The sequence below is a fragment of the Elgaria multicarinata genome, chromosome 8, assembly GCF_023053635.1.
Source record: "Elgaria multicarinata webbii isolate HBS135686 ecotype San Diego chromosome 8, rElgMul1.1.pri, whole genome shotgun sequence".
In the NCBI taxonomy this organism is placed as follows: Eukaryota; Metazoa; Chordata; class Lepidosauria; order Squamata; family Anguidae; genus Elgaria; species Elgaria multicarinata.
The window spans coordinates 100614280-100630896 of record NC_086178.1 but is presented as its reverse complement, the minus strand read 5'-3'; the positions used below and the strand labels follow the sequence as shown (position 1 = coordinate 100630896).

The 16617-nt window shown below is 42.3% G+C and overlaps 1 protein-coding gene across 3 annotated transcripts in view; it reads left to right on the top strand.

The window, feature by feature from the left end:
* GRID1 (glutamate ionotropic receptor delta type subunit 1) overlaps positions 1-16617 on the top strand; it is a 906582-nt gene that overhangs the window by 737510 nt on the left and 152455 nt on the right. For all 3 annotated transcript variants that reach the window (XM_063133111.1, XM_063133110.1, XM_063133112.1), the window contains exons 7-8: positions 3656-3817; positions 5882-6001. In XM_063133111.1, the coding sequence (XP_062989181.1) occupies positions 3656-3817; positions 5882-6001 (282 nt within the window). The remainder of the gene's footprint in view (positions 1-3655; positions 3818-5881; positions 6002-16617) is intronic.

The window sequence follows — 16617 nt, the reverse complement described above, 5'->3', positions numbered from 1 at the left end:
CCACCACAGCTTCCTGGGAAGGTGCCTTAAGAGCTGGCTTAAAATAAAGACCGGTGATAAAACAAAACAAAACAAAATTCTTCTTTCAGAATACATTAGACAAATAGAAAAGTAATAAGAGTGGTGGATATATTCTGCCTGGCATAGGATAAGCTACCTCACTGTTGTGGAGAGTGGGTTTGTCTTACTTCTATTATATGAAAGTATATTCTCATCAGTGCATAATGAGTAAAATTCAGCAGTGCTGCACACCTAAGAAAACCCAAAGAAAGCAAATTGCTGACCTTGTTTTCTCCTTAGCGTTCCTTTTCTACCAATCTAAGCACACTGCTCCAGGGATAATTCCTTGATTTTCTCCTTCCTCATGTCTGAGATCACCTGGGCAGCCCCTGCATGACGGTTCAGCAATTTACATGAATTCCATATTATGGTGGCTCTCCATGTCCAGTGGGTGTTAGCAGCACATTGAAATTTGCGGTGGTGCTTCAGGTAATGAGTGTAAACAAGCCTTGCCTTTTCCTTTTTTACAGCACCACTGTTTTGGGGCAGCAAAATGGTGATGCTGCAAATCCTGTCTGTGACATGAGAAGGGTGGTTTTGGGGAAAGAGGTTGTCTTCTGTGATGCCGTATCTGATGGTGTCAGTGAAAGGGATTAAAAGGTTTGAGGTAACAACAATGCAGACGTATGAATGTCATGTTAAAAGGAACAAGGAAGACTGGCAGGATTCTTGCTATAGCTAAAGGAGCATGCCAAAGAATCAGGGAAACTTATTTTGACCCTGAACTAGAAATATGTTTGTGTTTTTCCCTGCTGCTGTGCAGCAAACTACTTTTTTAAAAAAGTAGACTTTCAATGCAGAATGCTTATTGTATGTCACTGACGAAAAGAATAGGATTTGAGCAATGTGAAGTCAGTTTCTAAACAAAAGGAGCAAAAATATGCTGCAGGCATTGATGCAGTCATGGCTGTCAGGTGACTGTGTACAGGCTTATTAACATGTGTGTACATCACTTCTACATTGGCTGAGCGAGAGTTGAATGTGTAAACTGATTCTGTTGGAGGGAACAGCACTTTGTATCAAGTGATAAACATGAATGTGTAAACCAGTCCCACATTTATGATACATTGCTTTCTTTATAGAATGGGTTGGGCAACTTGTGGCCTTCCAGATGTTTTGGCCAACATTCCCATCAGCTATGCTGGCTAAGGCTGAAGGGAAGATCTAGGCCAAAACATCTGGAGGGCCACAATTTGCCCAGCCTTGTTTTACAGCATCAATGGAGTTGGAATTCCCTACTCTTCTACTGTATGAGTAGGATGCTGTGGAACAGATGGGGAGCAGTGGGGGAGATTTTTAAAAGAGAAGGGCAATTGGCAGGGCAGCTGGAGAGAGAAGAAAGGCAAAGAAGGGAAGACGGCAAAGGTAAATGAAGTAGAAAAAATCAAGAGAGGGAATAGAGAAGCAGGCTCAGCTTGAAGGGTCTGACCAGCATCCTGTGGCAAGAAAAGGAAATGAGGTCACAATCCCATGCTTTGCCAACAGCAAAATCAAAAGCATCTTGTCCTTTTCACCCTGTTCTTACTGGATTCCCTATCCAGCCCTTCCTGACACCTCTAGGATTTCTGGACCTTTGTTTTCTCCCCATGACAGCCTTCCCTCCATCCTACCTGCTCTTCCCCAGCACATGGAAAGGAGAGCACACACTAAAGACAGGAAACAGCGAGAGAGGGAGGCTGTGACCTCCAATGGCAACTTATTGGCAAAGATATATATCCATCTTTCCTGGTATAAAATGTCCAGGGCCGTTTCTACACCAGCCTTTTCCCTCAGGATCATCCCTGGATCGTTCCTGTGCATCTAAATGACACACAGGGGATCCCGGGAGCAGGCAGGGACAATCCCTCCATTTTCCTGGGATAACAGGTGTAGAAAGGGCCAAGAAATAAGTATTAAGTGTAGAAAGGGCCTTGAAAATAAGAAGTATTGAAAAGGCACAGTACATTACACAAAAAGAAGAAGGAATTCATTTGTAATCATTCAATAAATATACAGAGAGGAAGAATACAGTGCATGCAGGGAATGTGCCTGATAGCATGTATTCAGCCGTAGAGCTTTTCATATTGGGGTGTGTGTGTGTGTACAGAAAGCTACCCTTGAACTCCCTTGTCTCCTCTGCATTTCACTGGCTATTCCAAGGTAACTCTACAATGAGTTACTAGTTATGAAGTGATGGTGCGAAATTAATTTCCATAGAGAGCAGAGGGTATCTGGTCTCTCATACTTTGGGTACTTAAGAAAATTGTATTGTGTTGCCTTCTGCATGTAAAATTTTAAGTGAGCAGAACTCTGCTAAGGAGAGCAGCTCAGTAGAAACAGAGGATCAAGGAGCCCACTGAATAATAAAATCTTGCTTGGATGCTCTCTTTGAAGGCTGCTGTGAGGAGACAACCCTAGGAGCTGAGCAGAAGAATGAGCTGCAGGCACAAATCCGCCAAGGTTTCATTCTGGCTACGCCTGCAGCTTCATTGACAGTCTGGTGTGAGGCTTCTAGAGCAGGGGCAGGCAGAAAGGAGATAGCCAGGTGTTTTGTACTTCAACTCCCAGAAGCCCCTGCCAGCCTGGCCAATGGTCAGAAATGCTGGGAGTTGAAATCCCAAACATTGGGAGATCTACTTTCTGCCCACCCCTGTCCTGGAGGAATGTGCTCTGATTTAGTGATAATGTGTTAAAATTAGTGCCAAAGCATTGCTAGAGTGGAGCAATAGGGGCTCCTGGGAGAGGCTGTTGGGTGCCACATGCTGTCAGTGGCAAGGGCCACTGTTCAAAGTGGGTCGGGCCATGGATGGCAGGCGCACACCCCCTCCACACACCCACACCCACAGAGAGATCCTTTGAGACGGTGGCTCAGGAAAGGTGAGTGGGAAGAGTGACGTGCTGAGCCAGTGTCTTGAAGTGCAGTTCCTCAAGGTGCCAGCTGAGTCTGGAGTTGGTTTCACTTTGACTTCGTGGATTGGAAAAGGTTAGGGGTGGACAAAACTTTGAGCCAGCACCAACTAAGGTCCAAACTGAGTTAGAAGTTGGCTTTCCCTGTCCCTGACCTTCCTAGACGGAGGGAAGGAAAAGTGTGGGTGAAGCCCTGAGCTGGCTTTCTTCACCCTCATTTCCCCTGACTGAGGAAAGGCAAGAGGGAAAGTGAAGCCAACTAAATCATAGCCTCAAGGAGTGCTCCTCAAGGCTGTAGTTCAGTCAGGAGCAGCTCTTCTGCCCCTTTCTGTTCTCTGATGGGGCAGGATTTTAGGGAGGGGGCCTTGCCTGATGGCTTCATGGGCCAAATGGGGAGGCCTATCAGGCCAAATTGGCCCACAGACCAAAGGTTCTCCATCTATGCACTAAGGATTGGACCTGGAACCTCTGCATTCTGTGCATGTGCTCTACCAGAGTGGTGGTTCCTCCTGAGATACGTGGTTCCTATCTCAGTGTCTTTGGTGAAACCCTGGCCAGAGAAGAAATCAATAAGAAATTACATAGACGATGTGTTCCTGTTGCATATCCAGTTCTGGCCATCCTGTTATATATTGACAAACCTATTCTGGGTTTCTTCAGCAATTTTTCTCATCTCTGTACGCCATTTTGCTTCTGTCCCCACTTGCAGGTCTCCAATCTCTATCTCTATGACAGTGTGCTCATGTTGGCCAATGCCTTCCACAGAAAGCTGGAGGACAGGAAGTGGCACAGCATGGCAAGCTTGAACTGCATGAGGAAATCAACAAAGCCTTGGAACGGAGGCCGGTCCATGCTGGAGACCATTAAGAAGGTAAGAATGAGCAAATGGGAACCCAGCTTGCAAACTTGGGGCCTTGGGCAGGCAAACTGCTTAAGTGACGGCATTCACCACATTGTTGTGGCATAGGGGAAAGGAAAGTAGAAGCCCAGAAATAGACTAGACGGGATTCAGGAGGAGTCTGGGTAGATCAACTAAAGAATACTTGAGGGGCCTTGCAAGTACTCATAAGGAATGGTTACAAAGCTCAGATACGGTTATCTGTCCCTTCTTCCCACCTTCCCCGCTGCCAATTACCTCCTTCCTCAATGGGAAAACACTTACCTTGGGCAAAGGGGAAGGAATAAAAGGTGTTGGAGGGCTCGAGGTAGGCCCATGTCCCATGGCCAACAGCAAGAAATGAAACTCTTCAATCATTTGCTGCTGCCATAAGGTTTCTCAATGGGTACACTTGACCATGGAGTGCCTTTAACTGTTGGGGATCAAGGGACTTACAGTCCAGATTTTTCCTTTGCTCATCAGAGCTTTCCACCACCTGTTGTCTTCTCCCATTTCTCCAAAGCAAGTTATTTTTTCCTTGGAGTAGGGGGATGGGGGTTTGGTAGGGAGGGCAGGCATGCAGTGTGAGCCCTAATTGTATGGGGGGGGGGACTTCTGGTGGACTGTGACCACCTTGAATTTGGACTACTTTAATTTAAACAGGGGTTTCCCTCAGTTTTGGGCACCACGGCTTTGAATACTCAACCTATCCGTAGTTATGCCAAAACTCAAAGAATGAAATTCATAGTTTCATAATCTGGGATGTGGCCAATCCTTAATAGGGTGATCATGTGTCCTTCTTTACAGAGGACAGTTCTCTATTTTGAACTTGTCCTCTCTTTGAAAAGCTATTCCATTTGGGTTTCAAGATAAAGAAACATAAGAACTGTTGCCCATAAAACTGAACAGTCGGGCGTATAGGTGATTTGGTCCCAGTCTTCCACACTATGTTGAGATCTGCTATATTTGTATTTAAAATATAATGATTATTTCTAAAAGTGCATATAAATGAACATATATAAATTTCATGCAAATCAGTGTCTCTTTTTGTCTTCTATTTTTGGCGATGTGTTTCTTCTTTTTTTGCTGATTCATAAGTAGCCACCCTAACCATTAAACAGGCATTCAGATATTGAAAACAAACCATGGTTAAGTATTATGTTTGCACAAGGCCTCAGCAGAATTTATTCAGTTATTTTTTTAGAAAGAATTTTTCTGCTTTTGCTCTTTCGGCAGGTCCTGTACAATTTATTGCTTCCATAGCACTTAGAAGTATTAGATTGTCTTTGCCAACATTTCCCAGCTTTTCCAGAAGATGGGTGCTTTTTGGTTGAAGACTGTTTCGGGTGATTGGAAGCTTATGATGCTACTTTCAGTTTAATCGCACAAATTTGCAAACCACTTTGGGATATGTATTAGGGATGTGTTCCGCTTCTCCTCAGACTGGAGAAGCAGGAGCAGATCGGGGGGCTTCACCTCCCCTTAAGGTGGAGGCGAAGAGGATCGGGGAGCCGCGGAGTGTTGCGGATCGGATCGAGGTGAAGGCGGATACTTCGCCTCGATCCGGAGCTCCGCAAAAAAGGTAAGGGGGGGTTACTTGGTCCTGCTGCTGTCACTGCCGCCCATGCGGCGACGGCGGCAGGGCCAGGTAAACCCCCCTCCCTCTTCTCCCTTACCTGCGTCCGTCCACAGTCCCGCGGCTGCTTCAGTTGAGCCCGAGGACTCAACCAGGAAGACTAGGTGGCTGGTTGAGTCCTCGGGCTCAGTTGAAGCAGCCACAGGACCGCGGACGGACACAGGTAAGGGGGAGGAGGGAGGAGGGCCTTACCTGATGCCACTCCCCGCCACTGCGGAGCTCCGATTCGGAGCCGGAGCTCCGCAGCGGAGTGGAGTGGCCCCCAGGCGGATCGAGGCGGGGCGGAGCGGGCCCGATCTGCAATTTGCGGATTGGGCGCGAAGAGGATCGGGGGGTCTGTGCGCACCCCTAATATGTATACATGGAGCTTTGGAAAGCTAAATTGCCTTCTGTTCTTAAAATTGATGACACTGTTTCCTTAGGGACATATCACTGGACTCACGGGTGTTATGGAATTCAGAGAAGATGGTGCCAACCCCTATGTGCAATTTGAAATACTTGGAACCAGCTACAGTGAAACGTTTGGCAAAGATGTGCGGAGGGTAACGATGCTTTCTCTTTTCTACTTCTTCTTTTCCCATCTCACCGAAGCAGAACGACACTCTGCTTATCCGGGGGAAATGCTATCATTTTGGAACAAACGGTAGAAGCGGTTTTGCTCACAGCGCTAAAGTCATTAGCTGTGGAAATGGTATTTTCTAATTCCTCACACACTTAAACCTTGAAAGATAACAATTTTAGACTGTCAGGAGGGAGTCTTGAAAATTGTCCTCAAATGTGCCATATCCCTTAATATATTCCAATACCGACACTTTGAGAATAATAGTGGAAATGGTACAACTCTGTTCCTAGCTATTTCCAGGTGAATTATGGTATAACTGGTATAACTAAGACTTGCCTTAGTCAGGCGTTAAATTTCTAGTCTCTTTAAAGCCTTAAAACAGGTTCCAGAAAATGGCAAGAAATAGATTGGTGGCTGGTGGCAGAGAGAGAGAGAGAGAGAGAGAGAGAGAGAGAGAGAGAACATCATACTTAAAGGAAGGTGTGACTATGTAGCAAATGAGTGAAAAGTATTTATTTTCTTTCTATTCCCCTAAGGCAGTTTGCATTAAAAAATAAATCAAATACAATTATAACGGGGCTGTTACACTTCAACTGTGTGTAATGTTAATGGGATGGCTGTTTCTCTGTTGGAGCAAAAGTTCTTAAGCCTTCTCCTGATGGATATATTCTGCCCTGAATCTCCTTGCACCGGGGGGTGGGGGCAAGGGGAGATTCTTGTTTCATCAAATACTTCAATTTCCCCATTGGGCCAATATTTCTGCTTTGCTCCTCCAAGGTGGAAGACATAAATTATAAAGGAGCAGTTGAGAAACATGACTTTACTGAATACCGCTAGAGTGAAAGGATCACAAGTTGGTAATGTTCTGATCGCCACTTGGAGTTGGGTGGAGACTCGAACAAGAAAAGCCAGCGCTAAATCATCCTGGGTTCCACACCACTGTTTGCATGATTAGCAAATATCCGGAACAGAGTGGTAAAAGTGGGGGGTAGAAATTCCATGGGAAAATGGGTGGCGGAGAAAAGGTTAGGCACTCCCTATCCTCCAATTTTCCACTGCAAACAACCCGTTTTCCAAGGCTGTTTTGAAATAGAAAAACATCTATCTATTTAATATTACACCCAGCTACAGTGTAACGTGTCGTTTGGGTCATAGAAATAAATATACATATAAATATATTTATATAGTGTTTTGTTAGAAAGTGCTATATAAATTATTATTATTGTATATAAGCATATGGAGTCTGATAGAACATTAACCCTCATGTACCTATACACAATGCAGATGTAACTCTTCATCATAACAATGTCACCAGCAATCATCAGTTTGCTTGGAGCCTGAGTGTAACATTGTGTTGTATATGTCTCTGTGTTTGTGCTTCATATTGTTTGCATTTGAAGCTATAAGATTTGGCTGGGTCAGGACTTGCTCTTCCGGATCCCGGCATCCAGACCCATGAACCAGGCCTGGTAGTTCTTGTTTCTTTAAAGTTATTGTGGACTTTTTATGCTGGACACTAATGTAAACAGTGTGCTGCGTGCTGTATTGCATGCAACCTAAATTGGGCTGTGGACAGGGCGTTAACAGGAACAGCACGCACTGTGTGTCATATCCCTAAACACACAAAGAAGAAAAATATTACAAGTACAATCCTATGCATGATTAGACAGAAAAAAAAGGGTCCTACTGTCCCAGCCAGCTGTAGGTTGTAGGATTTTGTTTTCTGTCTAAATATGCATAGGATTGTGCCTAGGGATTTTGGAGAAATCTGTTTGGGGGGTGCCCACCCCAACTTCATTTTGGTTTCTGTTGTGAAGCCCAATTCGGCCTGCAGTGAGTTGGGCCAGTTTACGGATTTTCTATTTATTTATACTGCCCAATAGCCGAAGCTCTCTGGGCGGTTCACAAAAATTAAAACCACAATAAAACATTAAAACCACAATAAAACAACCAACAGGTTAAAAGCACAATTACAAAATACAGTATAAAAAGCACAACCAGGATAAAACCATGCAGCAAAATTGATATAAGATTAAAATACAGAGTTAAAACAGTAAAATTTAAATTTAAGTTAAAATTAAGTGTTAAAATACTGAGAGAATAAAAAGGTCTAGAAAATTTTCTAGAAATTTTGCACACGGTGCAGGGGGGAAGGTTTTGCAATTTGCACAAATCACAACTGAATTTTGCATAATTTGCACAACGTCAGCTGTATTTTCAACCTTAATATGTGCAAATTGCTCAGAAAATTGCATAAATTGTGGAACCTTCTAAACCCAAAAATGTGCAAAAACATAACCTGAGTTTTGCCTGCAGTTTGGCCATCAAGCCAAAGAAGAACCTGAATTCCCAGTGATAGATACCCCTGATTTTGCCATAAGTGATTCTAAAAAATAAGGTGGTAATAATTCCTCTTCTTTCCTCCTCTGTACAATGTCTTTAATATGATGCAAAAATTAAGGAAATGAAGATTTTTCCATCAGTGTATCCCCATGGTGGGATTAATTTCTTCATGTCAGGGCATTGTTAAAAGCACATTTAAAAAAGTGGGGGTTGCAACCCTGTTCATAATTCTACAATAGCATAGTAGTAAAGGGAAAGAAGGAGTGAGATAAAACATCATATGGAAATTTTATATTCACTCTTCTTTTTGTGTGACACCCCATCAGGGACTGCAGCACTTGAACTGGGAACTCAGGGTCTTAGGCTCAGACCTCACATAGTGAATTCCATTGATTATGTGTGCTCACAGTTTAAAGTAGAATGCATGGGAGTACTTCACAATAAAAGCAGATTATAAACTGGAAAACTTCGGAGTCCTTTGCATGCAATTCACATTGATTGCACAGTATAATGCTGGTGTGATAAAGCTCTAACTCTGTCCCCTAATTCTTATTAATGTCTCTCTCCATCCTAAGAGCATCATCAGATGGAGGGGAATTGTGTTTCCTTACCATTGCTTCCCCCACCACTTCTGTCCCATGATACTTCCTCTTTTTTCACACGAGGGAAGGAAGAGGAAGTAAACAACGACCATGTGGCCCATTCGGTGGCCATTTTCATCACACCACTTTTCCTCCACACAGCAGGAAATGGCGGTACCTACAAAAAGAAAAGAAAAAACGGACTTAAAGTGGTCTATTTTGTGACAGAAAGAAGGCAAGGGGGAGTGAGAGACACATGGGAGGTGGATGATGTCATCAAAAGGAGCTGTGAATATCCATAAGTGGGGAGTAATGAGCGTGCAATAAAATGCTCATCTGATGACACTCTAACTCAACCAACAACTAACGTTGAGTTAGTTTATTGAGATTTTTAAATTTCAGTTGCATTCACTGGGGGCCACTCTGGAGAATGCAAAGATACACAGTTTGCAAGTTCAGATGAGGAGCCTAATGGATCACAATAAAACTCTAGAAAAATAGCTTTCCCATATCTGAACTGGAAACCAACAGTCAAGTAAACCTGTTCTGCTTTTTAAAGTGACTAACGAAAAACCCAAATATTATTTGTATGTGAAGCATTTATCAACCTTTTCCGTTACTCTTTTTGTGCCATACTTCTCTCTCTCTCTCTCTCTCTCTCTCTCTCTCTCTCTTTTTTAGCAATTCTTCTTTATTTTTTTCTCATTATGGAAGAGTATTTAATGTATTTTTATGATCAAAGACGTATGGAGAGTTAATCTGATTTTTTCAAATGTCAACACTTTGTCATACTAAGGTTTTGATATTTTCTGCTGATTGTAATACTCTGCTTTTCCAAAGCCATTTGAATACTCTGAGTAAGATTTACATAAGACTGCAAAGACCCTATTGCATTTTGGTTATATGCTGATTCAAGGTGTTAGAAATAGAGGAGCTAATAGCTTATATATTCTTTTTGTTTAGAACTTTTGAGCATCTAACTTGTTTGTGACAAGATAAATTATCTTCATCCAAAATAAGGAGAAAGGAGGAAGGGCAAGGTTTAGAGAAATAATCAGTTTTAGAGGGAAATGATGGCAATATCTGAGGTGTCCTACCCCCAAAAAAATATGTTTCAACTAAAAACATAATACTAGAAAATATTTCTTGCAGAATTTAATATACATTCACCAAAACTATCTGTAGGAAAAGATTAATTTAGGATCATTTTACTAAAGCAAATGTAGATTTTTACTAAACAAACCAAAATATGATATATATGTTTGTCTAAGGAGAATCTTGTATATGAAAGAAGACCCCCCCCAAGGCATAATTAAATGTAAATATTTTAAATTGTGTCATCCCTCCCTATCTTTACATTAAAATCTCCAGCCAAAAGGAGTTGGGCAAGGGGATATTGAGATTCTAATTTCATCACATACTTAGATGTTTCCATTGACCTGTATTTCTGCTCTGCTTCTCCAAGATGGAAGATATGAGTTAAAACAGCCTTCCCGAACTTGGTGGTGTCTGTATGTGTTGGATGACAAGTCCCATGATCCCTACTGGGCATGGTGGTGGTTGCGCATGGGAATTGTACCAGTTTGGGGGAAGCTGCATTAGAAATCAACTTTTGATAAACACTGGGCTGTATCCAATCCTGCCACTGCACTTATGCTATTGACGTACCACTATCATAAGTGACCTCTATAAGGACACTAATAGTGTCAGCTGGTGTGGCAGGTTTTTGGGGAAACCCGTTACACCATCTAACCCTACTGGTGTACTGCTAGATATCCTTTACACTAGTTATACATAAATAGCATAAATAGAGTGGCAGTGTTTGATACTGCCCATTATGTTTAATATAGGGTGACCATATGAAAAAGAGGACAGGGCTCCTGTATCCTTAACAGTTGCATAGAAAAGGGAATTTCAGCAGGTGTCATTTGTATATATGGAGAACCTGGTGAAATTCCCTCTTCACCACAACAGTTAAAGGTGCAGGAGCTATACTAGAGTGACCAGATACAAAAGAGGGCAGGGCACCTGCAGCTTTAACTGGTGTGATGAAGAGGGAATTTCACCAGGTTCTCCATATATACAAATGACACCTGCTGAAATTCCCTTTTCAATACAACTGTTAAAGATAAAGGAGACCTGTCGTCCTTTTCATACGGTCACCCTATTTAATATCATAATAGCCAAGGGATTAGAAGTAGGTAAAGTTATGATCTCAATTTTGCATGGAGACTAAAACAACAATGTCTGGCATCCTTGAGGCTGGCTAGAAGTGGCCCACACAGAATAAGTAACATAGCTGTTCAAAATAATTTCCTCATCTGTCAAGGTTCCTTAGCACTACTACATCAGAAAGAGATTGATAGTCCCAAAACACTTTTTCTCTAACTTTCACCTTCCATTCACTAATATTCTAAGTTAAGCAGTTTAGGGAAAAGGCCCAATTATTTCTAGGGAGTTAGTTATTTTGATTTAACTTATCAAGTGTCCTATATAGATCATTAAACACACTACCACACTAGGGGCAGCTCAAAGCTCTCTCTGTTGAAAATGGTATTTTCCCCCATCTGGAGACCCCTGCTTTGATGGCTCTAAAATCAGCGTATACAATTATTTCTGGAAGCTAATGAATTTACACATCCAGTAGTAAAATTAAAATCATACAGTAAATAGGGCTGATCAGGTTCGTTGGAGGCATCTATCAGGGTAAAAGTGGCATTTGATTTGCATTTATTTATTTTACCAGTAGGGACAAGAGTAATAGAAAAGCTTGATATAGCTCACACTGCAAATCAAGTGTTGATCGTGGTGGAGATTTAAGTTTTATAGAAAGTTCTTGGAAGTTTTTTCTTTAAATGGGAGAGCTTTTTAACAATACTAGCTGTACCCTGAGTAACATACGCTGTTGTAGCATATCTTAAAGTTTATTAATTAAATATCATTGCCGGGGTGCGGCCTGCTTGGAGGCCACCAATACAGCACTGTCTGGCAGACCTGGGGGGCAGGGACGTCGTGGGGAGGGGGGCAGGCGTCCTGCTCTCCCTGGGGTTCCTGTCAGCCTTGGGCCGCCCACCCAGCTCACATGAGATTAGGCTGAGGGCTGGGCTCGCAGCAGGTGAGCGGCCTCCCACCCGGCCGCCAAGGGCCCTGGCCGTGCCTCGCTCATGCTTCGGACCGTGGCACTGCCCCCTTTGTGGGGGGTGAGTGAAGAGGCAGAAAGGGGGGTAGGATTACCTTGGAAAGCCCGGAGGAGTCGGGCGAGGGGCTTAGCAACCTGTATCAGCTGACGTTACATGTTGTTACTGTTGCTTAGCAACCTGTATCAACTGAAGCCTGTACGAAAACATACCTAAGCGTTATATAGAGAGAGATAGTTATGCTCTTCACAGGGAAGTTCAGAGTACCACCCAATTAATACTACTTCATCAGATTCAAAAATAGAACCTCATGTCTTCAGTACCAATCTGATGAGCCAACCTCAGCAGAGAGAGATTTTCTTCCACATTACTAAGCTCACACATAGCTGGAAAGTTTATCCCAATCAATCCAATCCTTTATTACCTCTCAGTTTTCCCACATTGTAAGAAGTAGGAATAACCTTACATTTCGCTAACAGAGCTTTAACCTTTTTATTAATAAAAAAAATTATTTAGTTCACAAAATGATTTAGTTCTCATTTATAGGAAAGTATCCTGAAGACATCCAGTGAGGTAAAGCCCATGCACCTAGGTAACTGGTTCTATAGTCAAACCGCTGTTAACGATTAAGAAGTTTCTCCTAATGTTATACTGAAATCTATCCTGCTACAACTCAAGCCATTTGATCTAGCCCTGCTTCCTGGGACAGGAGACTACAACTCTTTGACCTCTTTTAGGTAGAATCTCTATAAATAAGAACTCTTCACTTAGGATAATTAATTAAGACTGCGAATCAATGCACATTTTCCTGGGAATACACCCCATTGAACTCATTGGGACTTACATCTGAGTAACCATGCATAGGATTGCATTCTAAGATACAATGTATGTTAGGGTGACCATATGAAAAGGACAGGGCTCGCTGTTGTATCATTAACAGTTGTATTGAAAAGGGAATTTCAGCAGGTGTCATTTGTATATATGGAGAACCTGGTGAAATTCCCTCTTCATCCCAACAGTTAAAGCTGCAGGAGCTATACTAGAGTGACCAGATTTAAAAGAGTGTAGGGCACCTGCAGCTCTAACTATTATGATGAAGAGGAAATTTCACCAGGTTCTCCATATATACAAATGACACCTGCTGAAATTCCCTTTTCAATACCACTGTTAAAGATACAGGAGCCCTGTCCTGCTTTTCATATGGTCACCCTAAGTATGTGGCCTTTATTTATTTATTTTGTAGTGCTTGTCATTGACTGCTGTTTTAATTCTAAGTAATTGATTGCTAGTGTAATTTATTCTTTTCAATTGTTTGACTATTTGACTGATATGGTTTTTATTGAGTTTAATTTTTCATTGTTCCTGAGAGCTTTTAATTATAGGCTGGGTCAATAATAAATAAATAAATCTATAAAATAATCAGGCCCATGTTCCAAGGATGTTACTGTTCCACGTGAGTTTATAGCAGAGGTAGAGAAACTCAGTCCTATTGGCAAATCTGGCCCTCCAGGGTTTTCTAGACGGCTACACCCTTTTCCCCCTGGCTGACCCATCTCAACTGATCACTAATTGTTTGGTGGTTTTCTGGCCTTTGTGAAATCTTCCTCCCGTTCTAAATGGTTGCAGTTAGGGATGGCACAAGCCTCTGACTGGGTCCATGAGGACAGCAGACCCCCTCCCCCCACGTCTGGCCCTCACAGACCTAGTCAGATGCGCTCAGGTGTGAGTGTGGGCCTGAATGCTCGCGAGCCCTGAGTTTCTGGAGCCTCATCGGTGCAGGGGAGGGATGCAGAATTTCCAGAGGCTCCGGAAAGTGTGCATTTCCCCCCTCCACATTAATGGCAGCTCTTATCAGTGTGAAAGGGGGAAGTCTGCAATCACCAGAGCCTCCAGAACAAGGTATCGTGAGGACTGACTTCTCCCATCTGTACCCTTTTGTGCCCGCTGTTCAACATCTGAAGTCCGCTGGATATATACTAGGCGCAGGGCCTTATCAAGAGTGGCATCAATTCCTTTCCCCAGGCACACCAATCTCAGGACTTCAGGGGTTAGTTGATTTTATTGCCTCCTTGTTCCCCGACCCTCCTATATGAGTTATATTTTATTCTACTGGCCACAGTTGTTTTTTTTAAAATCTAATTTCCACTGAAATGACTATACTGTTTATTTCTGTTATGCAGCTGAATAAGGCAAACGGGACAGATTTTTACAAATAAATGAATGAATACATGTGGGTCTTTTGGATTTGCTAAGGCTTTCGGCAGATCCTTTCAGAGTGAGGATCTCAACATTGGAGTAAAACATGCAGCCTTTGGGGCTGGGCTGCTTGTGCTTCTGCAGTGGAAATTAATGGGAAATGAGTGGGAAAAGGTGGGCCAGGAACTTGTTGCTGCTGCTGCTGCAATCAAGCAAATATATCCTGAGAAATGCTCTGTCAGAAAACAAAGGACTCAGCAGTTAATTGCACTTGTGCTGATATGTGTTTCTGAGTAAAAGATAGGGTGAGAAGGAGAAGGGGAGAGAGGGGAATGTTGGATGGAGAAAGTGGCGGAGAAGCCACCAGAAGAAGATAAATTCATGTGTTGAATGCAAGTAAAGTTCAAGGATGAGTTTAGGTAAGGCCGATTACCATTTTTCCACTGACAATTTTCATGATGCTCTGCATTTTTGTGGTGATTAGTGCCTGCCCTTGTAGGAATTATTCCCATCCCTTTTATCTTTACAAGTGTTTGTTTGTTATCTTTACAAGTGTTTGTTTGGTTGTTTGGTTGTGCTTTTCATGGTTTTAATTTTGGTGAACCGCCCAGAGAGCTTTGGCTATTGGGTGGTATAAAAATGTAATTAATTAATTAATAAATAAATCTCTTCAATAAAGAAAAAAAATCTGGTGGTTAAGCCCTCGGGGCAACTCAAATCTGGTTGGAGGCAACCCACTTGTGGGTTCTAACCCACCAGTTGAGACCAAAGCTTTATAATACACATTTGTGAAATCTTATTTGTATTATTTAGTTTTATAACAGTGTTGTTGTCATTGTTGTCGCCGTCCCCCTCCTCCTCCTCCTCCTCCTCCTCCTCCTTTTAAAAAAGCAAGAGTTTTCGGTTGCTTCTTGAACTGCCTGGAATCTCAGACACATGCTGTATTTTACAAGAAACATTCTGTTTCGAGAGATAACGTCTAACATTGGTTATCTATTTATGTAATTTCATTTACTTTTCCAAGCTTCATTTTCTTGAAATATCATCTGTTTCTTAAAAGCAGCCTTGCTGGTTCCTTTAGCACTTTCCCAAGCAGCTTCCAGCAATCACTTTTGTTAGCAGTTGTCATTTCACTCAGGAGCAGCTGAAATCTTGCTCGCTAATTCTGATGCTTTCTTTCCTGTTACTGTTTTAGAAAAAAAATCACAGTTGATAAAGCAGCCAGTTTATTTTGTTTTTGTTTTTTTATATGGAATACATTGTTCAGGGACATCTGCCATAAAGCTGGGTACATACCCCTGCCGAAACCCAACTATAATATGATGGAGCCAGCTGGAGACAGACCATACTTTTAAGAGTGTTGAACGAGATAAGATAGAGGCATTGCTATCTATCATGTACACAATTGTTCCACCATTGTCTCTGTTCAAAAGACTTTTGGTGGTCTTTGAAGCAGTTCAAAGATTTTCATCACAGGTTTACCAGACACATGTGCATGTGCACAGCAAGGACAAAGATTCTTTTATCACATTGCCTTCAGGTCCCAGAGAAGAATATAAGAAGAGCCATGTTGGCTCAGACCAAAAGATTCTGTTCCAACACTAGCCAGCTAGATGCCTATGGAAAGTCCACAAACAGGAAATGAGTGCAACAACACTGCCACTCATGTTCCCTAGCAACTGGTGTTCAGAGGCATACTGCCTTTGAACCTGGAGATAGCTATATAGCCATCGTGACTGGTAGTCATTGATTGCTTATCCTCCATAAATGTGTCTAATCCTTCTATAAAGTCATCCAAGTTGGCCAATGGTACAACTTGGAATAGCAAATTCCATAGTTTGACTGTGCTCTTTCTGAAGAACTACTTCCTTTCATCTGTCCTGAGTCTCCTACCATTTACCTTCATTGGGTAATCCTGCATTCTAGTATTATAACTTTCTCCACACTGTGCATAATTTTATATACATCTTTCATCTCCCGCTTACCTTTTTTTCTAAGCTAAAACTCCTGAAATGTAACCTTTCCTCATAGAGATGTAGCTTCAGTCTGCTGATAATGTTGGCTGCTCTTTTATGCATTTTTCTCAATTCTACAACAGCCTTTTTGTGATATATAGCTGGCTGACGGAGTATAGAAATTACAGTCCAACATATCTGGAGGCCCCCATATTGGGGAAAGCTAACTAACCTTAGCTGAATGGAACGTGTTATTTGTCATGTTTTCTCTGGTCAGGACAGAAATGAAAGTTGAAGTGCAACCCTTAGCAGCTCCCAGACAAAGGGAGGCTTTGCAGTGCCACATTTGGAATTATACTATGTGGCTGCTCAACTAAGATTTCT